Here is a 22,948-nt window from a genome sequence, read left to right as displayed (position 1 = left end):
GTGATTCTATTAAATACTCATTTTTTGGGATCCCTGGGTGGCTCAGCACTTTAGCGCCTGCCTTCGACCCAGGGCGTGATCCTGGAGTCCTGAGATCAAGTCCCACGTCAGACTCCCTGCATGGAGCCTGCTTCTCCCTCTGCCTTTGTCTCCGCCTCTCTGATGAATAAATAAATAAAGTCTAAAAAAAAAAAACAACTCATTTTTTTCAGTGTGAAAGCTCTGTTTTCCCTTAAGAATATATTACTGATATCTTGCTATTATTGAGGGAATGCCAAGGACCAGAACATTTTATATTTGCCTGAATATTCTCATGAAAAAAGTCATGAAGTAAATGCTAGAAGATGTTGTCTATCCCTTGCTAATTAAGGCATTATTCATTGATAGCATACTTGGGAGCATATTCGAAATATATATTCTCAGGCCGTATCTCAGACTTAACTCATCTCAGACTTAGAATTCCGTGTGTGATTTGTATGCACATTAAAGTTTGAGAATCACTACTATAGATTACAGGATTATTTAGAAAGTGAAATGGTAATTCTTTTGGATTTTCCCTTGTATACTTAATGAAATTTTCCTAATTTGTGTTTTCAAAGGAATAATCATACGCTCTTTGGTGTTTTAAATTATACTAAGACTCCTGGAGGAAGTAGAAGACTTCGTTCTAATATATTAGAACCTCTAGTTGATATTGAAACCATTAACATGAGATTAGATTGTGTTCAAGAACTACTTCAAGATGAGGAACTCTTTTTCGGACTTCAGTCAGGTAAATGAATATCATCTAATTTTATGAATACGAATTATTAAAAAAATACATTGTCTTTTTATAAGAATACTAGTCATATTGGATTAAGGCTCATCCTGATAACATTATCTTAACTTGATTACATCTGCAAAATCCAATTTCCAAATAAGGTCGGATATCAGGGTTTAGAACTTCAAAATCTTTTGGGGGGACATAATTCAACTCCCATCACATGAGGTAAGAGAATTGCCTTTGACACCTGGCTGTTTGTTCACTTGCATAGTAGTACAGTTCTCTTCTAAATCTATAGGTGGAAAAACAGTAGATATGCACTGCTCCTAGTCCAATTCCTGGTTGCTAGCAGCTTAATCTGTCTTTTATACCTACGGTCTTCCAGCCATCCCACCTGTTCTGGTAGTCTAAACTGAAGTGGTACATGAGAATCTAGAAGGCATTGGGAAAACTACAAAGAGGTGATATATATATTTTTTTTTGAGGCAATTTTTTTAAATTATTTTTTTTTAGTAATGTCTACACCCAACTTGGGACTCAAACTCAAAAACCTGATCAAGAGTTGCATGCTCCTCCGACTGAGCCAGGTGCCCCACAAAGAGGACATTTTTAATTGTAATCCTTTTCTTGTTCATAGTACCATCTTTTTGGTTTACCTCTACCTGGCATTTTGTGTAATACAGTTGAGCGTCTGCCTTAGGCTCACGTTGTGATCCTGGGATCCCAGGATCAAGTCCCACATTGGGCTCCCTGCATGGAGGGAAAAAAGTTACACATCAAAAAGGTGGGAAGAAAATAACATCTAAAACAGAGAAATATAGTTTTAGAAGGAAAGAGTGATCAACAGTGTCAGATTTTGAAGATAGATTATAACTAATAAAATTAAGAAAAGACAGAATTCATTGTCTTATTCCTGGCATATGTAAGATAGATAAAGATGATTAAAATAAGTAATGTTTATCAGTAGAACTGTTCTATTTTATTATTTGAGGATAACACTTTACATATTTTATATTTTGAACTCTAACACAAAGTTTAAATGCACATTTTTTTTTTTTTAGTTATATCAAGATTTCTTGATACAGAGCAGCTTCTTTCTGTTTTAGTCCAAATTCCAAAGCAGGACACGGTATGTATGTATATATTATATGTTACATTGTTATACTTTATATGATATAACTTGTCTTAAAAGCAGTTGGAAAATATAAAAATGTTTTGTAAATTACTTCATTATTAATATCTGGAACATTTTTTATGCCTTTTTTAAGGAAACACTTTTCCCCCAATTTCCTATTCTATGTTACAGTAAAAATGAAGTTTCTTAGTTGAGGAATTGGTATATTTTCATTAATCTAATACTTGCTTAAAAAGTTTATAATTTTTTAAAAACTTAGACTATAATATTTGCTTAATAAATAACTAAACAAAAACTTTGTTAGATCCAAAGATTATGGGTGCTTCTTAAAAGTGAACATTATGTGAAGTTTGATTAGCATTCAAATAAGCTTATACTTTAAGGTGAAACAATGTTTTTGGATATTTTTCAAAATTGCTTAGCGCTTATAGGGACATCCTATAAAGAAAGTGATAGATGGGTTTTTTTTTTTCTTTAAGGTGAATTAAAAAAAATATTTACCTTAATGAAATACATGCATATTTTTGCTTATATACTTAAAATGGAAAGGAGTTTTGTACCTCAGTAGAGTTTGATTTAAAATTTGATTACTTTGCAAATCCATTGAAATCTAATTATGTTTCAGAAGTCTTTCTATATTATAGAGATAACACTCTTTAGTTTCATTTATAATAAAAACATCTGATGGATGGAAAAGCTTTGGCTGTTGTATACACACAGAACTAGAAGTTTTCTTAAATAATTGAAATACTTTATAATTCAATGTATGTAGGTGGGAAGTAGCCTAAAGCAACTGATAACTGACGTCTGGGACAAAATTAGTTATGTTCATAATGCGAGTTTGAAGGTATTCCCTCCTCTTTAGCTTTTTAGTTCAGTTTGTGTAGAACTGGTGTTATTTCTCCCTTAAATGTTTGGTAGAATTCACAAATGAAGCCTTTAGAACCTGGGAATTTTCTTTCTAGGAAGGTTTTTGACTATAAATTCCAACTTCTTAAATAGATACAACCTCTTTAGGTTACCTGTTTCTTATTGAATAAGCTTTGGTAGATTGTGTCTTTCAAAGAATTTGTCATTTCACTCAACTTGTTGAATTTATTGGCATTACATTGTTCATAATGACCTTCTTATTATCCTTTTTATATTTGTAAAGTTTGTAGTGATATACCTCTTTTATTATTGATGTTGTTAATTGAATATTCTTTTTTTTCTTAGTCATCCTGGCTAGAGATGATCAATTTTATTGGTCTTTTCAAGAAACCAATTTTTAATATTTAATTGATTTCTTCTTTTTTTTTTTTTCTCATTCTCCATTCTCCATTTCATGGATACCTGCTTTTATCAGGTTTTTTTTTTTTTTTTTTTTTTTTTTTTTTTTTTTTTTTTTTTTTTTTTAGTGAATGCTTGTTTGCTTGTTTTCTTCCAAGTTTTTGTTTCAATTTTAGTTAGTTAATATAGTGTAATATTAGTTTCAAGTGGTGACTCAGCACTTCCATACAAAACCTGGTGCTCAACTAAATGTACTCCTTAATCCTTATCACCCATTTAACCCATCCCCTACCAACCTCCCCTTCAGTAACCCTCAGTTCTCTATAATTAAGAATACTTTATGGTTTGCCCCCCACCCCCTTTCTCTTTTTCTTTCTTTTGCTTACTCTGTGCTTAGTTTAGTCTCCTTTTTCAGGGTTTTGAAGGTAGAAGCTGAGATCATTGCTTTCTTTCTTTTCTAATATAGTCATCTAGTGCTATAAATTTCCCTCTGAGTAATTCTTTTGCTATATTTCATAGTTCTTGATATGTTGTGTTTTTCATTCAAAAGAGTTAAAAATACCTTCTAATTTCCTTTTTAATTTTTTCTTTGACATGGATTATTTAGAAGTGTGTTATTTAGTTTCGAGTATTTGGGAATATGCCAGATATCTTTCTGTTGCAGATCTCTAATTTAATTCCATAGTGGTCAAAGACATGTCTAATATGAATCCTTTGAGCTTTATTGACTCTTGTTTTTATGGCCAAGAATATGATCAATCTTGGAAATGTTCCATGTATACTCGAAAACAGTATATGTTTTGCTGTTATTGGATGTAATTTTCCATGAATATCTATTAGTTCAAGTTGATTGATAATGTTCTTTGAGTCTTTTTATTTTTCTTAAGATTATTTGTTTATTTAATTCTTAAAAAGGATTTATTTAGTTTAGAGAGAGGGGTGGAGAGAGAGAGCATGAATGGAGGAGAGGAAGAGAAGCAGATACCCTACTGAGCACAGAGCCTGATAAGGGGCTAAATCCCCCGATCCTGATATCATGTCCTGAGCGAAATCAAGAAGTAGACATTTAACTGAGCCGTCTGGGTGTCCCTCTTCAAGTCTTTATATTTTTATTGTTTTTTTTTTTTTTTTTGTCTACTTATCCTGTCAATTATTGAGAGAGGGATGCTGACAATTCCAACTATAATTGTGGATTTGTCTATTTCTCTTGAAAGTTCTTTTTTGTTTTTTATAGCAGACATTCTGTTTCTATTATTAATTTGCATACATAAAGTTCAAAATCATTTTCCTCCTCCCTCATTCTTTTTATTTCTTTTTCAAGTTTTTATTTAAATTCCAGTTAAATACAGTTAATATTAGTTTCAGGTATAGAATTTAGTGATTCATCACTTACATAAAACACCTAGTACTCATTACAAGTGCCTTCCTTAATACTCATCACCCATTGAATCGTCCCCCTGTCAACCTCCCCTCCAGTAAACCTCAGTTTTTCTCTGTAGTCCGTTTTATGGTTTGCCTCTCTTCTTTCCCCCTCTATGTTCATCTATTTTTTTTCTTAAATTCCACATAAGAGTAAAATCATATAGTATTTGTCTCTCTCTGGCTATTTCACTTAGCGTAATACACTCTAGCTCCAACTGTGTTGTTACAAATGACAAGATTTCATTCTTTTTTATGGCTGAGTAATACTCCATTGTGTATGTGTGTGTGTATGTGTGTTTGTGTATGTGTACGTGTGTATACATACCAACTCTTCTTTATCCATTCATCAGTTGATCTTTGGGCTCTTGTTATAATAATTTATATTTATATAATAATTTGGCTATTGTTGATAATGCCATAAACATCAGGGTGCATGTACCCCTTTATATCAATATTTTTGTACCTTTTGGGTAAATACCTAGTAGTGCAATTGCTGGGACATAGGGTAGTTCTGTTTTTAACTTTTTGAGGCACCTCCATACTCTTCTCCAGAGTGGCTGCACCAGTTTGCATTCCTACCAACAGTAGGAGAAGGTTCCCCTTTTCCCATGTCCTCACCAACACTTACTGTTTCTTGTGTTACTAATTTTAGCCATTCTGACTGGTATGAGGTGATATTACAATTTTAATTTGTATTTTCCTGATAATGAGTGAAGTTGAGAATCTCTTCATGTGATTGTTAGCCATTTGTATGTCTTCTTTGGAAGAATGTCTATTCTTCTGCCCATTTTTCCACTGGATTATTTGTGTTTTTTTGGGTGTTGAGCTTTATAAGTTCTTTATAGATTTTGGATACTAACCTTTTATCAGATGTCATTGGCAAATATCTTCTCCCATTCTGAAGGTTGCCTTTTAGTTTGTTGTTTTTTTCACTGTGCAGGAGCTTCTTATCTTGATGAAGTCCCATTAGTTTATTTTTGCTTTTGTTTCCCTTGCCTCAGGAGATGTATCTAGCAAGAAGTTGCTATGGCCAATGTTAAAGAGTTTGCTGCCTGTGTTCTCCTCTAGGATTTTGATGGTTTTGTGTCTCACATTTAGGTATTTTATCCATTTTGAATTTATTTTTGTGTATAGTGTAAGAAAGTGTCCCAGTTTCATTCTTTTGCATGTAGCCATTCAGTTTTCCCAATACCATTTGTTGAAGAGACTGTCTTTTTTACATTGAATATCCTTTCTTGCTTTGTTGACGATTACTTGACCATATAGCTGTGGGTCCATTTTTGGGTTTTTTACTCTGTTCCATTGTCTGTTTTTGTGCCAGTTCCATATCGTGTTGATCACTACAGCTTTGTACTATAACTTGAAGTCCAGAATTATGATGCCTCCAACTTTGGTTTTCTTTTTCAAGATTGCTTTAGCTATTCGGGGTATGTTCTTTCTATCCCTACACTGTGGAGATCAAGAAAGGATGCTGTATTTTGCCAAGTGCTTTTTCTGCATCAACTGAGAAGATCATATGTTCTTGTCCTTTCTTTTATTAATATGATATGTCATGTTGATTGATTTGTGAATATTGAACTTCCCTTGCAGCCCAGGAATAAATCCCACTTGATCTTTGTGAATAATCCTTTTAATCTACTGTTGGATCCTGTTGGCTAGTATCTTGAGAAGTCCAAAACATAATTTTAAATAAAAACTGTTAGAACTTCAAAGGGAAGAGATAATGAATTAAGATGGCAGCATAGTAGGAGGACCCTAGGCTTGCCTTGTCCTTCAATCACAGCTATGTAACTATTAAGTCATTCTGAATACTCAAGAAATTGGTCTGAGGACTATAGAACATACTGCAGAACTGGAGGAAGAGAAGAAGCCACTTCGAAGAAGGTAGGAAGTACAGAGTCATCGTTTAGGGGAGAAACAAACTACAGATGCTGTGGAGGGGAGTGAGCTTTTATCACAGAGAAAGGTGAGAGAGAGTGGAGTGCACAGGGATACAAAGAGAACACTTTCCCACAGCCATTGGCTGGGAAGACGAGAGGGACAGAATTTCATGAGTTTTTATACACAGTGGGGCTCAAAGACTGGAGTTTATAAAGGTCCCCAGCTTCAGCTAGGTTAGAGACCTGAGGAGGCTGTCTTATTCCTGGAGAAGAGGCAGGTAAACAACGCTGGGGCAGACTGCATGATCTGAGAAATACCTAAGGGGCTTGGAGAGAGACTCCCTGGGCACTGCCTCCCTGGGGACAAAAGAACCAGCAGAAAAAAAAAAAAAAAAGAACCAGCAGGCACCATTTCTCTCTCTCACCCTTCAGCATAGGTGCAGAGACACCTACTGAGGGTAGCTAAACTGGACACTGGCTCTTTGCTGCACTCTACTCTAAAATCCACACTCCTGCACTCTGGCACAACTGCCCTTCAGGGTCAAAATTGCATCAGTCCTAGCACAGCGAAACCTTTTCCCAAAGAAAAAGAGTAGATCCCTGCCAGAGCAGATCCCTGAAGTTTGTAATTTTAAAATTCAGCAGGCCTGGCTAGGGTGGAGGCCAAAGTGTGCTCTGCTGCTTCTGGCAAGTAAGTGATCCAGAGACAGTGTGAAATCAGTGATCTGAAAAATGCCTGTAACACGAAGGGAAATTATTTGCTCCTCTAAAAGCAACAGGCACAGACTCCCCTCTCCAGGGACAATGGAGCAGACTGGCACCATTTCCCACCTCCTGCCCCTCAGCATTAACCAACTTCAGTAAACAGTTCAGCCCCAACAATGGGTGCCTAACCTGCTTACTCCAAGTTTTACCCCTGTGTGTTCTGCTGGGACCGCTTTTCTTAGGCAAGTGTGCCTAATACTCCCTCAGAAGACCAGCACAAACCCCACACACACCATGTCTACTGACTACAAGGGTTTTACAAAGCTTCAGTGCTAGTGGAAAATAGAATATGATATAGAATTATGTAAAGTAATGAAGCTGAACAAAAGAGAAAGAAAAATTTTGGATCATGAAAGTAGATGTAGGGAACTCAGTGACTCCATCAAATGTAATACTATTCATATCATAGGAGTCCTATTCATATCATAGAAGAAGAGAGAGGAAAGGGAGCAGAAGGTTTATTTGAGGAAATTATAGCTGAAAACCTCCCTAATATGGGGAAGGAAACGGACATCCAAATCCACAAGGCACAGAGAACTCCCATCAAAATCAACAATACCAAGACATATTGTAGTTAAATTGCAAAATATACTAATAAAGAAAAAAATCCTAAAAGCAGCAAGACAAAAGAAAAGAAGTCCCTAACTTAACAAGAGAAGACCGAAAAAGTTAGCAGCAGGTCTTGCAACAAAACTATGGCAGGCAAGAAGAGAGTGGCATAATATATTCAATATGCTGAATGGGAAAAATATACAGCCAGAAATACTTTATCTCACAAGACTATCATTCAGAATAGAAGGATAGTTAGTTACCCAGACAAAAACTGAAGGAGTTCGCTGCCACTAAACCGACCTTGCAAGAAATATTAAAGGGGACTTTTTGAGTGGGAAGGAAAGATCAAAAGCAATGAAGACTAGAAAGGAACAGAGAAAATCTCCAGAAACAACAAAACAAATAATAAAATGGCACTGAATAGATATCTATCAATAATCACTCTGAATGTAAATGGACTAAATGCTCTAATCAGAAGACAGAGTGTCAGAATGGATTAAAAAAAAAAACAAGATCCAAATATGCCGCCTAAAAGAGATTCATTTTAGACCTCAAGACAACTGCAGATTGAAAAGTGAGGGGATAGAGGAACATTTATCACATACATGGATGTCAAAAGAAAGCTGGAGCAGCCATACTTTTAAGAGACAAACTGGATTTTGAACCAAAGACTGTAATAAGAGATGAAGGAAGGACATTATATCATAATAAAGAGGTCTATCCAACAAAAATATCTAACAGTTGTAAATATTTATGCCTTCAACTTGGAAGCACCCAAATAAAACAAAAACAAAAATAAAAGGAACTCACTGATAATAAAACAATAATAGTAGGGGATTTTCATAACCCACTTACATTAATGGACAGATCACCTAAGCAAAAAAAAAAAAAAAAAGAAAAAAAAATCAACAAGGAAACAATGGCTTTGAATAATACAGTGGACCAGATGGATTTAACAAATGTATTTAGAACATTTCATCCTAAAGCAGCAGAATACACATTCTTTTCAAGTGCATATGGGACATTCTCCAGAATAGATCACATACTAGGTCACAAATCAGGCCTCAACAAATACAAAAAAAATCAGAGGTCATATAGTGCATGTTTTCTGACTGCAATGCTATGAAACTTGAAGTCAACCACAAGAAAATACTTGGGAAAGACCACAAATACATGGAGGTTAAAGAACATCCTACTAAGAATGAATGGGTCAACCTGGAAATTAAAGAAGAAATTTAAAAAGTACATGGAAACTAATGAATATGAAAACATGAATCCTTTGGGATGCAGCAAAAGTGGTCATAAGAGTAAAGTATATAGGAATACAGGCCTACCTCAAGAAGGAAGCAAAATCTCAAACAACCTAAGCTTACATCTAAGGGAGGTAGAGAAAGAAAAGATGAAGTCTAAAGCCAAAAGAAAGGAAATAATAAAGATTAGAACAGAAATAAATATATATGGAAAAATATAGTAGAACAGATCAATGAAGCTAAGAGTTCTTGGAAAGAATTAATAAAATTGATAAATATTTAGCCAGACTTATTAAAAGGAAAAGAGAAACGACCCAAACAAATAAAATCACCAATGAATGAGGAGAGATCACAACCAATACCACAGAAATAATAATTATAGTATTATGAAAAATTATATGCCAACAAATCAGACAATCTGGAAGAAATGGTTAAATTTCTAGAAATGTATAAACTACCAAAACTGAAACAAGAAGAAATCCAAAACTTAGACTAATAATCAGCAAAGAAACTGAATCAGTAATCAAAAGTCTCCCAACAAGTAAAAGTCTAGGGCCAGATGACTTCACAGGGGAGTTCTACCAAACATTTAAAGAAGAGGAAATACCTACTCTTTTCAAACAATTCTAAAAATAGAAATGGAAGGAAAACTTCCAAACTCATTTTATGAGGCCAGCATTACCTTGGTTCTAAAACCAAAGACTCCACTAAAAAGGAGAACTATAGGCCAATATATATGCCTGAAGAACATAGATGCAAAAATTCTCAACAAATACTACTACTCAAACCAACAGTATGTTAAAAGAATTATTCACCACTATCAAGTGAGATTTACTCTTGGGTTGCAAAGGTGGTTCAATATTTGCACATCAGTCAACATGATACATCACATTAGTAAAAGGATAGAACCATATGATTCTCTTAATTGATGCAGAAAAAGCATTTGACAAAGAACAACATTCATGATAAAAACTCAAAATAAAGTAAGAATAGAGGCAACATACTTCAACATAATAAAGGCCATATATGAAAAACCCATAGCAAATGTCATACTCAATGGGGAAAACTAAGACTTTTTCCTTGACAGTCAGGAAAAGACAGAGCTGTCCACTTTCATTACGATTGTTCAACACAGTACTGGAAGTCCTAACCTCAGCAATCAAACAACAAAAGAAATAAAAGGCATCCAAATCTGGCTTAGGAATAAACCTAACCAAAGAAGTAAAGGATCTGTACTCTAAAAACTACAGAACCCTTATGAGTGAAATTGAGGAAGACACAAAGAGATGGAAAAACATTCCATGCTCATGGACTGGAAGAATAAATATTGTGAAAATGTCTGTGCTACCCAGAGCAATCTACACATTCAGTGCATTCCCTTTCAAAATCCTATCGACGTTTTTTACAGAGGTGGAACAAATAATACTAAAATTTGTGTGGAACAAGACCCTGGATAGGAGAGCAGTGTTGAAGAAGAAAAACAAAAGGCGGTATCACAATTCTGGACTTCAAGCTTTATTACAAAGCTGTAATCATCAAGACAGTATGGTGCTGGCAGAAAAACAGACATACAAATCAATGAAAAAAAATAGGGAACCCAGAAATGGACCCTCAACTCATCTTCAACAAAGCAGGAAAGATGTCTAATGGAAAAAAGACAATCTCTTCCATAAATGGTTTTGGGACAATTGGACAGCTGCATGTAGAAGAATGAAACTGGACCATTTTCTTACACCATACACAAAAAATATACTAAAAACGGATGAAAGGCCTAAATGCGAGACAGGAATCCATTAAAATCCTAGAAGAGAACACAGGCAGCAACATATTCGACCTCAGCAGCAGCAACTTCTTGCTAGACAGATCTCCAAAGACAAAAATGAACTATTGGGACTTCAAGATAAAAAGTTTCTGCACAGCAAAGGAACCAGTCAACAAAACTAAAAGGCAGCCTATGGAATGGGAGGAGATATCTGCAAATGACGTATCAGATAAAGGGCCAGTATCCAAGATCTATGAAGAACTTACCAAACTCAACAGCTAAAAAAACAAATAATCCAGTCAAGAAATGGACAGAAGATATGAACAGATATTTCTCCAAGGACAACATACAAATGGGCAACAGACACATGAAAAATTACTCCACGTCCTAAGCACGAGAGGAATACAGATCAAAACCACAATGTGATACCACCTCACACCAGTCAGAATAGCTAAAATTAACACGCAGGAAATGACAGATGTTGGTGAGAATGCAGAGAAAGTGGAACCCTCTTATACTGTTGGCGGGAATGCAAACTGGTACAGCCACTCTGGAAAACAGTATGAAGATTCCTCAAGAAGTTAAAAATAGAGCCACCCTATGACCCAGCAATCGCACTACTATGTATTTACCCCAAAGATACAAATGTAATGATCCAAAGGGGTACCTGCACCCCAATGTTTATAGCAACAATGTCCACAGTAGCCAAACTATAGAAAGAGCTGAGATGTCCATTGACAGATGAATGAATAAAGAAGTGGTATATATGTACAATGGAATATTACTCAGCCATCAAGAAGGATTAATACCTAACCATTTACATTGACATGGATGGAACTGGAGGATATTATGCTGAGCGAAATAAGTCAAACAGAGAAAGACAATTATCATGATTTCACTCCTATGTGGGATATAAGAAACAACACAGAGGATCATAGGGGAAGGGAGGGGAAATGAATGGGAAGTCATCAGAGGGAGAGAGAAACCATGAGGGACTCATAACTATAGGAAACAAACTGAGGGTTGCCGGAGGGGGTAGGTGGGGAGATGGGGTAATTGGGTGATGAGCATTAAGGAGGGAACGTGATGTGATGAGCACTGAATATTATACACAAATGATGAATTGTTGAACTCCACATCTGAAACTAATGATGTGCTGTATGTTGGCTAATTGAATTTAAACAACAAAAAAAAAGTGTTTTGGAGCTCTGTTATTAGGTACATAAACATTTAAGATTGCTATGTCTTGTTGATGAATTGACCACTTTATTATTATGAAATAATTCTTTCCCCATTAATATTTTTTTGCTCTGAAATCTATTGTGTTTAATATTAGTATATCCACTCCAGCTTTCTTTTGATGTGTTCCATGATACAGTTTTTACCATTATTTTAACTTATTTGTGTGTTTATATTTAAAGTGGATTTCTTCCACATGCAGGAGAATGAAACTAGACCACTCTTTTGCACCATACACAAAGATAAACTCAAAATGGATGAAAGATCTAAATGTGAGACAAGAATCCATCAAAATCCTAAAGCAGAACACAGGCAACACCCTTTTTGAACTCAGCCACAGTAACTTCTTGCAAGATACATCCAAGAAGGCAAGAGAAACAAAAGCAAAAATGAACTATTGGGACTTCATCAAGATAAAAAGCTTTTGCACAGCAAAAGATACAGTCAACAAAACTAAAAGACAACCTACAGAATGGGAGAAGATATTTGCAAATGACGTATCAGATAAAGGGCTAGTATCCAAGATCTATAAAGAACTTTTTAAACTCAACAGCAAAGAAACAAACAATCCAATCATGAAAGGGGCAAAAGACATGAATAGAAATTTCACAGAGGAAGACATAGACATCACCAAGAAGCACATGAGAAAATGCTCCGCATCACTTGCCATCAGGGAAATACAAATCAAAACCACAATGAGATCCCATCTCACACCAGTGAGAATGATGACAATTAACAAGACAGGAAACCACAAATGTTGGAGAGGATGTGGAGAAAGGGGAACCCTCTTGCACTGTTGGTGGGAATGTGAGCTGGTGCAGCCACTCTGGAAAACTGTGTGGAGGTTCCTCAAAGAGTTAAAAATAGACCTGCCCTACGACCCAGCAATTGCACTGCTGGGGATTTACCCCAAAGATACAGATGCAATGAAATGCCGAGATACCTGCACCCCAATGTTTCTAGCAGCAATGTCCACAGTAGCCAAACTGTGGAAGGAGCCTCAGTGTCCATTGAAAGACGAATGTATAAAGAAGATGTGGTTTATGTATACAATGGAATATTCCTCAGCCATTAGAAAGGACAAATACCCACCATTTGCTTCGACGTGGATGGAACTGCTGGAGGGTATTATGCTGAGTGAAATAAGTTAATTGGAGAAGGGCCAACATTATATGGTCTCATTCATTTGGGGAATATAAAAAATAGTAAAAGGGAATAAAGGGGAAAGGAGAAAAAATGAGTGGGAAATATCAGAAAGGGAGACAGACCATGAGAGACTCCTAACTCTGGGAAACTAACTAGGGGGGGTGGAAGGGGAGGTGGGCAGGGGTTGGGGGTGACTGGGTGATGGGCACTGAAGGTGACACTTGATGGGATGAGCACTGGGTGTTATTCTATATGTTGGAAAATTGAACACCAATAAAAAATAAATTTATATATATATATATATATATATATATAAAAGGAGGTACTTAATAGGTAAGGATGAGGACTTCCAACCTTAAGGAAGACATTGAAATAAAAATATTTATGATGAAAAATAAATAAAGTGGATTTCTTGGGGCACTTGGGTGGCTCGGTCGGTTAAATGTCTGCCTTTGGCTCAGGTCATGACCTCAGGGCCTGGGATTGAGTCCTGAGTTGGCCTCCTTGCTCAGCAGGGAGCCAGCTTCTCCTCCCTCTGCCTGCTGCTCCTCCTGCTTGTGTTCTCTGTTTCTCTGTCAAATAAATAAAATCTTTAAAGAAAAAAATAACAACATTAAAAAAAATAAAGTGGGTTTCTTATAGACAACATATTTTGGGGTCTTTTGTATATAATCAGAATATCTTATTTTTAATTGAGGTGTTTATTTCATTTAGACTTAATGAGGTTATTGATGTGTGTTAATTAAATCTGCCATCATATTACTTCTTTTCTATTTATCTCATGTTTCCTTTTTCCTTTTTTTCTGCCGTCTTTGGGATTGAGTATTTTTTCTGACCCCATTTTGTATCCTTTGTTGATTAGATAGAATTCATTATTTTGATATTTTAGCAGTTGCTTTAGGACTTCTAGGATACATCTTTAGCGGAATTTAGTCCACTTTCAGGTAATATAACATCACCTCACACGGGGCATAAAACCATTCACTATTGGCATCAGAGGCAAAGATAAACTAAATTATTTTTCACAGCAAAAGAAATGATCAAAAAAATGAAAAGGCAACTATAGAATTGGAGAAAATATTTGCAACTCTTGTGATAAGGAGATAATATTCAAAATATATAAAGAACTCCTACAACTCAATAGCAAGAAAACAATCTGATTTAAAAATGGGCAGAAGAACTGACAAAGCAGACATGCACATGGCCAGTAGGTACATGAAAAGGTGCCCAGCATCAATAATCATCAGGAAAAAAAAAAAAAAAATAATCATCAGGAAAGTCTTCACAATAGCCAAGATACAGAAACAACTTCTGTTCACTGATGTACGAATGGATAGAAAAAATGTAATACACATACAAAAGTACATACATACACACAGACAATACAATATTAGGCAACTGTGAGAAAGGAGGAAATCCTGCCACTTGCAGCTACTTAGATGGACGTTGAGGGCATTATGCTAAGTGAAATAAGCCAGACAGAAAAAGATGAATATTGCATAGTATCAGTTATATATGAAATTTAAATGAATGGTATGGGTTACGTGTGAAATCTGAATATGTATATACACACATGATACATGTATACATGGTTATTGCAAACACATGCACAAAGACCAAACTCATAGAAACAGAGACTAGAAAAGTATTTGCCAGGAACTAGGGTGTGGGGGAAATAGGGAGAAGTTGGTAAAAGGTACAAACTTTCAACTATAAGATGAATAAAGTCTGAGGATCTAATGTAAAACATGGTGACTATAGGTTGTAACACTATCTTGTATAATTGATATTTACTGAGAGAGTAGAACTTAAAAGTTCTCACCAAAAAATAAAAAAAAACTGAGATGAATGTGTTAGGTGACTAATTGTGGGGGGGGGGGGGATTCATTGCAATGTATGTGAGTATCAAATCACCATGATGTATACTTTAAATATCTTACAATTTTATCTGTTAATTATTGCTCAATAAAGCTGAAATAAACAGAATATAACTTTACAGTAGTACGCTACCATTCCCCATTCCTTCTTATTGGACTATTGTCATACATTTTATTTCTATGTATATCCCACACAGTTCATTACTTTAAAATATAACAGCTATATTAAGATAGAATTCACAAAATCTGCACTTCACCCGTTTAAATTTTAAAAATCAGTCATTTTTAGTATGTTCACAGAGTTGTATCAAAAATACTATAGTCCATTTTAGCACATTTTCATTACCCTAAAAAGCAAACCTGTACCCATTAGCGATCACATCCCATTTCTCTCCACCTTCTTCCCTGGTCAGTCCTTGGCTTTTACTAATCTACTATCTGTCCCTATAGATTGCCTTGCTGGACATTTCATATAAACGGAGTCCTACAATATGTAGTCTTTAGTGACTGGCTTTTTTTGATTTTGCATAACGTTTTAGGTTAACTCATATTGTAGCATATTATTAATACATCATTACTTTTATTGACAAATAATATTCCATTGCATATATATATATAGCACATTTCATTTATCTCTTCATCAGTTGAACATTTGAGTTATTTCCAGTTTTGACTATTATGAATGTTTTGTTATGAATATTTATGGACAGGGTTTTGTATAGATGTAAGTTTTCATTTATTGTGGATATATACCTAGGAGTAGAATTGCTGGGTCATATGATAACTCTATGTTTAATTGTGTGAACAGCGGCTAGACTGTTTTCTAAAATGACTGTATCATTTTGTATTGCCATCAAGCAGTTTATGAGGTTTCTGCTCTCTCTACATCCTTGTCCACACTTGTTAATATCTGACTTTTTGATTCTAGCCATCCTAATGGGAATGAACAATATCTCTTATTTTTAATTTTCATTTCCCTGGTAACTAATGATACTGAGCCCCTTTTTGTGTGCTAATTGGTCTTTTGTATATCTTCCTTGAAGAAATGTTTATTCATATCCTCTTCTAATTTTTAAAAAGATTATTTATTTATTTATTTATTTATTTATTTATTTATTTATTTGAGAGAGAGAGAGAGAGAGAGAGAGAGAGAGTGCATGCAGGGAGGAGCAGAAGAAGAGGAAAGAATCTCAAGCAGTTTCCACACCAAGCCTGGAGACAGCTGCAGGGCTCAGTCTCATGACCCTGAGATCCTGACCGGAGCCAGAATCAAGAGTTAGACACTCAAGCAGCTGAGCCAGCCATGTGCCCCACTTTTTCCAGTTTTTAATTGGGTTGTTAGTCTTTTTAGCATCGAGTTTTAATAGTTCTTTATATATTCTAGATAGAAGTCCCTTATTTTGGATATATGATTTGCAAGTATTTTCTATCATTATTTAGGTTAGTTTTTAAAAAGATTTTATTTATTCATGAGTGATGGGGGAGGGGGGACAAAGACACAGGCAGAGGGAAAAGCAGGCTCCGTGTAGGGAGCCCCGTGTGGGGGATCCAGGTCTCCAGGATCACACCCTGGGTGCGGGTGGCACTAAACTGCTGCACCACCGGGGCTGCCCTATTTAGGTTATTTTTTTTACTTTCTTGATGATATCCTTTGACATTATGTGTTAAGTTCCTGACAGGAGGGTGAATTTTTAGCTCTCTTTGGTCTCTTTTCCCACATGGACGTTTCCTTACCTCTTATCACACAGTACGGTTATGACATAATTTTAGTTAGATCAAAATTGTTAAAATTATCCATGCTACACAGAGTTGAACTTACGCAACTTTGTGCGTGTTTTTTTCCCCAGAATCAATAACTGTTTTTTCTATTTGTATGGTTTACCATGTGCTTTATAGATATTCCTACCAATTATCTAAATATCCTTTTAGTATATTTAAAATATGCTCTCAGTCTATTTATTCACTGCAGATACTCAGTCAATTTCAACCTCTTGAAGATGTTTCTTCCATTTCCCCCGTAAGCTTTTGCCTGTTCCAATCTGGACTGGTTGCCCCTCTTTGTTTAGTATACTGCTATGACCCTAGGTTTCTCTTGAGCATTTTTCTTTGTCTCTCTCACGTTGCATTTTTTGTTTTTTGTGTCCCAAGTCATCTTCTGTTTTGGTTACTCTCTCTCTTTTGTGGAGCACATTTTCTAGTAACTTTCTGAGAAAGAGTGAGACTGCATTTCTGAAATGTTTTATTATTCTTTCATAGTTGATTGATAATTTAGCTGAAATAGAATTCTGGTCACAAAATAACTTTCCCTCAGAATTTGGGGGCACTTCTCTACTGTCTTGTAGCTTATAATGTTCCTATTGAGAAGTTGAAACCGTTGAGGTTTCCTCAATTTTGGATATGACTGACTTTTCCCCCCCTCCCATTCTCTGGAAGCATATAAGATCTTTCAGTTTCAACCAATTAAAAATGTGAAAATAAAAATTAAATAAAATCTCAAACCTTCAGAAAACTTGCATGTATATTACAAAAAACCTAACTGTAAAATTTTAAGAGTAAGTTGCCAACATGATGCTCTATCGCTTTCAAATACATTAGAATTTCTTATAAACAAAGATATTCTTCTATTCAACTACAATAAACCTTCAAATAAAGAAATTAACAATATAATACCATTTAAGCCTCAGATCCCATTCAAGTTATTATTGTGCTAACCATGTCCTTTATAGAAAAAGGATTCAGTAGCGAATCAATCATTACCTGAGACTAGTCTCTTTGTTATAAACTTGTGTAATGTAAAATATTATACAACCATACAGCTACATAATTTAGTGTCACTGGCTATAAGAATTAGTAACATACATGTTTTTTGCATTAGACCTTTTCTGGTTATATTAAGAAGGAAACATCAGTTTGGCCAACTAGCTCTCTCAGAAATATCCATGATTAGCCAGATTTTTTTTTTTAATTGTATTTATTCATTCATGAGAGACACAGAGAGGAAGGCAGAGACATAGGCAGAGGGAGAAGCAGGCTCCCTAGAGGAGCCCAATGTGAGATCCCAGGACCCTGGGACAGGATCACGCACTGAGCCCAAGGCAGATGCTCAACCACTGAACCACCCAGGGGTCCCGATTAGCCAGCTTTTGTGATCACTTTGACTCTCAGACTTTAGAAAAGTCAACTGAGGCAGTTTAAGGTAATTCTATAAGCTGAGAATCTGGAATCTTTTCTTCCTGTCCAGAAAAGGCAGTAGATAGCTAGTTCCATAAGGCTTTTAAGGATCAGTCATAACTGATCCATAGCTAATAGTCTGTTACTTCCCATCCTTTTAGTTTTGGAGGGACTAGTCATAGCTGTAAATACTTTCCTAGTTAGCACATCTGTCTTTTGTGGAGGCTTTTAAAATACTTTTCAGATTTACTAACTTTTGAGGAACCATAAGCAATATATTGACTTCATACATGATTCATGAATTTCAGAATTCCCTATACTGTTTCTTAGTTGCTGTTTTCTTAACCATCTGGAGATATACTTTAAATTAGGCTCTTTCCTCATTTGATATAAACATATATCTCTTAATTAAACACAATATTTGCTAACTTAGTTCAGACTTGTGCTGGTTAAATTGCATGATTTTCTAAAAATTGTGAATGAACTAAATGTTCTGTTGGCTGAATTATATGATTATCTTAAACTTCTAAATGAACTAACTAAATTTTCTCTGAAAATTTCCAGTAAGGAATTGTTTGCCTAACATGAGTTCTTATACTTTCTACTTAAGAATGTTGATTTTAGAAAATGGTGTTTTCTAGATCATAAATACTCTCTGAGAATAAAACTTAAATTTCTTATTTTGATTAACCGAATGTATTTTCTTTCTATATAATATTTATAACCTTACTTTTAATATATTACACAAAGAATGCTTTGTTTTCCATTATAAACATTCAAAATACTTCCTCTAACATTTGAAAATGTTGATATTAAACTGTTTTTTCTGCTGCAACTGGCTGGCTTAGTCAGAGCCCACCACTCTTGATCTCAGGGCTGTGAGTTCAAGCCCCATATTGGGCGTAGAGCTTACTTAATTAAAAAAAAAAAAAAAAGACTTATTTAAACCTTTTTTTAAAAGCAAGTTTTTCTAAGTTTTTGCCCAAATTTCTCTGCTTTATTTTTTTTTTAAGATTTATTTTTTTTTGAGAGGGGGAGAGAAAGGGAGGGAGCATGTGTGTGAGTAGGGAGGGGCAGGGGAGAAAATCTTTAAGCAGATGACCACCTGCTGAGCACGGAGCCCACCATGGGGCTTGATTGATCTCATGGGTCATGAGATCATGATCTGAACCAAAACCAAGAGTTGGTCCCTCAACCTACCAACCCACCCAGGTTGCCTCCCTTTGCTTTATTTTTAATAACTTGTAATTTTTTCCACATTGATTTCAGACTGCCATAGAGAGTATCTAATACATGGCTTTTTCTTTAATTCATTTAACAAGTTATTTTACTAAGCATTGCAACAGAGGTAGGGATATAAGAAGTAAGTCTCTAATCCAAAGGAATTTATAATCCAATGTGAGATTTGGGTTAAAAAAAAGCAATTACAGCTTAGTATTACAAGAAACTCCAAGGGATCTCATTACCCTACTTGAAGCTAACAAGTTAGCCTGCCAATTTCATAGATGCTGACTGAAGACATAAGACTCCTGATTCAAGAAACAGGACTTTAGTATTTAGAACAAGCAGTAGCTAGAGTATTCGCATTTTCTTAGACTGATTCCCCAAACTCCATTTCCTACAGAGTGATGTGAAAAGGGCCAGGTGAAACCTGCACATGCAGCGTGTTGCCGGAGAGAATTGCAGAGCCTAGGGAACTTGAATCTTTCATACTAGACAATAAGTATGTTTGCCTGCTGTTCTGAAGGGAGATACCATCCTAATCATCCAAGACTGTAAGCATACTCAAGCTTTGCTCTAGGAGACACTATATCTTTCAAGGCTATTCACCATACAAATGTCTTTGAAGAGACTATCCAGAACAAAGACAATTGGTGCCTCTGCTCAGAAGATGTGCAAAAATGCAAAAAGCCATAGAGAATTGTCTCCCAGTTCTCATCTGGGATAGAAAGACTATCTCTCTTGTTGGCTTTGAAGAAGCAAGTTGCAAAGAGAGATTCTGTTAGTTGTCTATTGCTGCATAACAAATTTTACCACAACCATATAGCAGTTTAAAACTGCACATGCTAGGACGCCTGGGTGGCTCAGTGGTTGAATGTCTGCCTTTGGCTCAGGGCGTGATTCCAGAGCCCTGGGATCAAGTCTTGCATTGGGCTCCCTGCCTGCTTCTCCCTCTGCCTATGTCTCTGCCTCTCATGAATAAACAAATAAAATCTTAACAACAACAACAACAAACCTGCACGTATTCATTTATCTCACAGTTCTGAAAAGTCAGGAGTCTATGAACTTTCTAGTTTGACTCTCTGCATAGGGTCTCTCAAGGTTTAATTAAAATGTTATCTAGGGGACGCCTGGATGGCCCAGGTTGTGATCCCAGGGTCAAGAATCGAGTCCCACATCAGGCTCCCTGCAGTGTATGGGAATTCCCGTTACTCTTTTGCCAAACCTAATATTATTTTTAAAATTTTAGCCATGGCTTTTGGTAGCTAGTTGTACTTCATTGTGGTCTTAATTTGCATTTTTCTGTTAATGAGTTGGGAAACCTTTCATATGTATATTAAGAATACCTTCTTTTGTGAAAGCTTCATTTTCTTGCCCATTTTTCTATTGGGTTGTCTTCTTATTTGGTTTGTAGAGCTTTTTATGACTCCTTTGTTGGTTCTCTGTGTTGCACACCTCTTTTCCCACTTTGTAGTTGACTTTTTTACTCAGTATTGGGAGTAGATGCTGTTGCTGTTCCACCCACATCCCTTTGGCATTCAGTTTCGTACAGGGAAGGCTTCTTAGGGCAAGCAGCCGGAACTCTACCTGAGGACTTCTCTAGCCATATGAGAAACTGGAGGGTAATCAGGAAGTGACTGCCCAGCAGTAGGTCTTAACTAATACCAAACAGGACTTGGTTAATAAATACACCATTTTCTTTACCTCTGGAGATAGTTTCTGAGCTTACTCAATACCATCTCTTAGAGGTCTTCAGCAGGAATGAGCCACAGTACCATGCAGTATCCTGTATTGGTGCCCTTCCTTCCTTATTTTACCTGTACTTATTACTTTTCCAATGAGTTATTTGTCCTCAAATTCTAATTTCTCAGAGTTGGCTTTTAGAGAACCTGTCCTGGGTCAGGGGTGCCTTTTGGTGGATAGAATTTCTTTTTTTAATTATTATTTGGTATCTGTTTGTATTGCAAAATGATCACCACAGTAAGTCTAGTTAACATTCGTCTTATATACGTAAACTTTTTTTCCTTGTGATGAGGACTTTTAAGATCTACTCTCTTAGCAACTTTCAAATATGCAATACAATATTATTAACTGTATTCACCATGTTTTCCATTACATCCTCATGACTTACTTATTTTATAACTGAACGTCTAACTTCCTTTCTCCATTTTACCCACTCCCTACCCCTGCCTCTGGCAGCCCCCATTCTGTTCTCTGTATGTATGAGCTTGGTTTTTTATTTGTTTTTAGATTCTACATATAAGTAAGATCTTCGTTATCTTCCTCTGTCTGACTTACTAGAAGTTCTTAATTTAAATCTAGTCTAGTTTATGTTTTTCCCTTTATTTTTTTTTTTTTTTATTTTTTTTTTTTTTTGTGTTTTTTTTTTTTGTTTTTTTTTTTTTGTGTTTTTTTTTTTGTGTGTTTTTTTTGTGTTTTTCCCTTTATAGTGGTTGTTGTATCTTGCATAAGAAGTCTTTACCTACCCCAATGTCTTGATTGTACCCATAGGATTTTAATTTATGGAAATGATTAAGTGATGACATGGAGATGCTGATGCCATTAAAAGAATTTTTATTACTTAAAATTTCTGAGAGGAGAGATCATGCCATAAAGGGTCACATGGTCAGGAGCCAGAAGGAATGAGGGGAAAACATCACAAAAGTCTTTATTACTACAGTAATGGGTAGTTATTAAGTGGGAATGTCCCCTACTAGGTAGGAAGCAAAACACAGATATTGGAGTTTGTGGTTGCAGGGTTTGTAAAATGATAAATTGTGTATCCACAAAAGCCAAACCATGGGGGAGATATAAATGACTTTGGGCATTAGTTTGGTCCTGTGGTTAATGTATGTCAGATCATTAATTATCAAATTTATAAAAGTTTGTTAGAACACTCCAGCTATTGAAGATACTCTTTTTTGTTATATTCCAGATATTTTATTGTTTTATTTCTTGTATTTAGATCTGTAATCCATCTGGAATTGATATTTGTATGTGCTGTGAGGAAGGGGCCACATTTCCCCCTTTTTTTTTTTTTTTTGTATAGATTCATAATCTTATTGGCACCATTTACAGAAAAAACTGTCCTTTCCTCATTACTCTATAGTCAATCTTTGTTATAAATCAAATGCTTGGATTAAATCATATGTTTGGGTCTGTTTCTAGACTCTTTATTTTGTTCCATTGGTTGTTTTGTCTGTCCTTGTGCTAATACCACAGTTTCTTAATTACTCTAACTTTATCATGTACTGATACCAATATTCATTAGAGTTAGTCCTTCTACCTTGTTCTTCTTCAAGGGTAAATTGGTATTTAAAAAAAATATTCTCCTTCAATAATAGGGATGATAATTGTCTTCTGTTTGGTGAATATTATTTATTTTTAATGTTCCAGTTTCAGAAATCCATTTTAAGAGAGTCTGCAGAGTAACTTGTTTGGGGCTGACAACATTTATTTTGGTATTTCTTCTAAATTGGCTCATACTGTCAGTCCA

At 35.5% G+C, this 22,948-nt stretch overlaps 1 protein-coding gene across 1 annotated transcript in view; it reads left to right on the top strand.

Moving 5' to 3' along the window:
* MSH4 (mutS homolog 4) overlaps positions 1 to 22,948 on the top strand; it is an 81,504-nt gene that overhangs the window by 18,348 nt on the left and 40,208 nt on the right. Inside the window, exons 7-8 of the mRNA XM_038541641.1 lie at positions 600 to 772; positions 1,825 to 1,892. Coding sequence (XP_038397569.1) covers positions 600 to 772; positions 1,825 to 1,892 — 241 coding nt within the window. The remainder of the gene's footprint in view (positions 1 to 599; positions 773 to 1,824; positions 1,893 to 22,948) is intronic.

This window comes from Canis lupus, chromosome 6 (genome assembly GCF_011100685.1).
Source record: "Canis lupus familiaris isolate Mischka breed German Shepherd chromosome 6, alternate assembly UU_Cfam_GSD_1.0, whole genome shotgun sequence".
NCBI classification, from domain to species: domain Eukaryota; kingdom Metazoa; phylum Chordata; class Mammalia; order Carnivora; family Canidae; genus Canis; species Canis lupus.
Note: the sequence above shows the minus strand (reverse complement) of the source record. Positions and strands in the feature narration are given on the sequence as shown.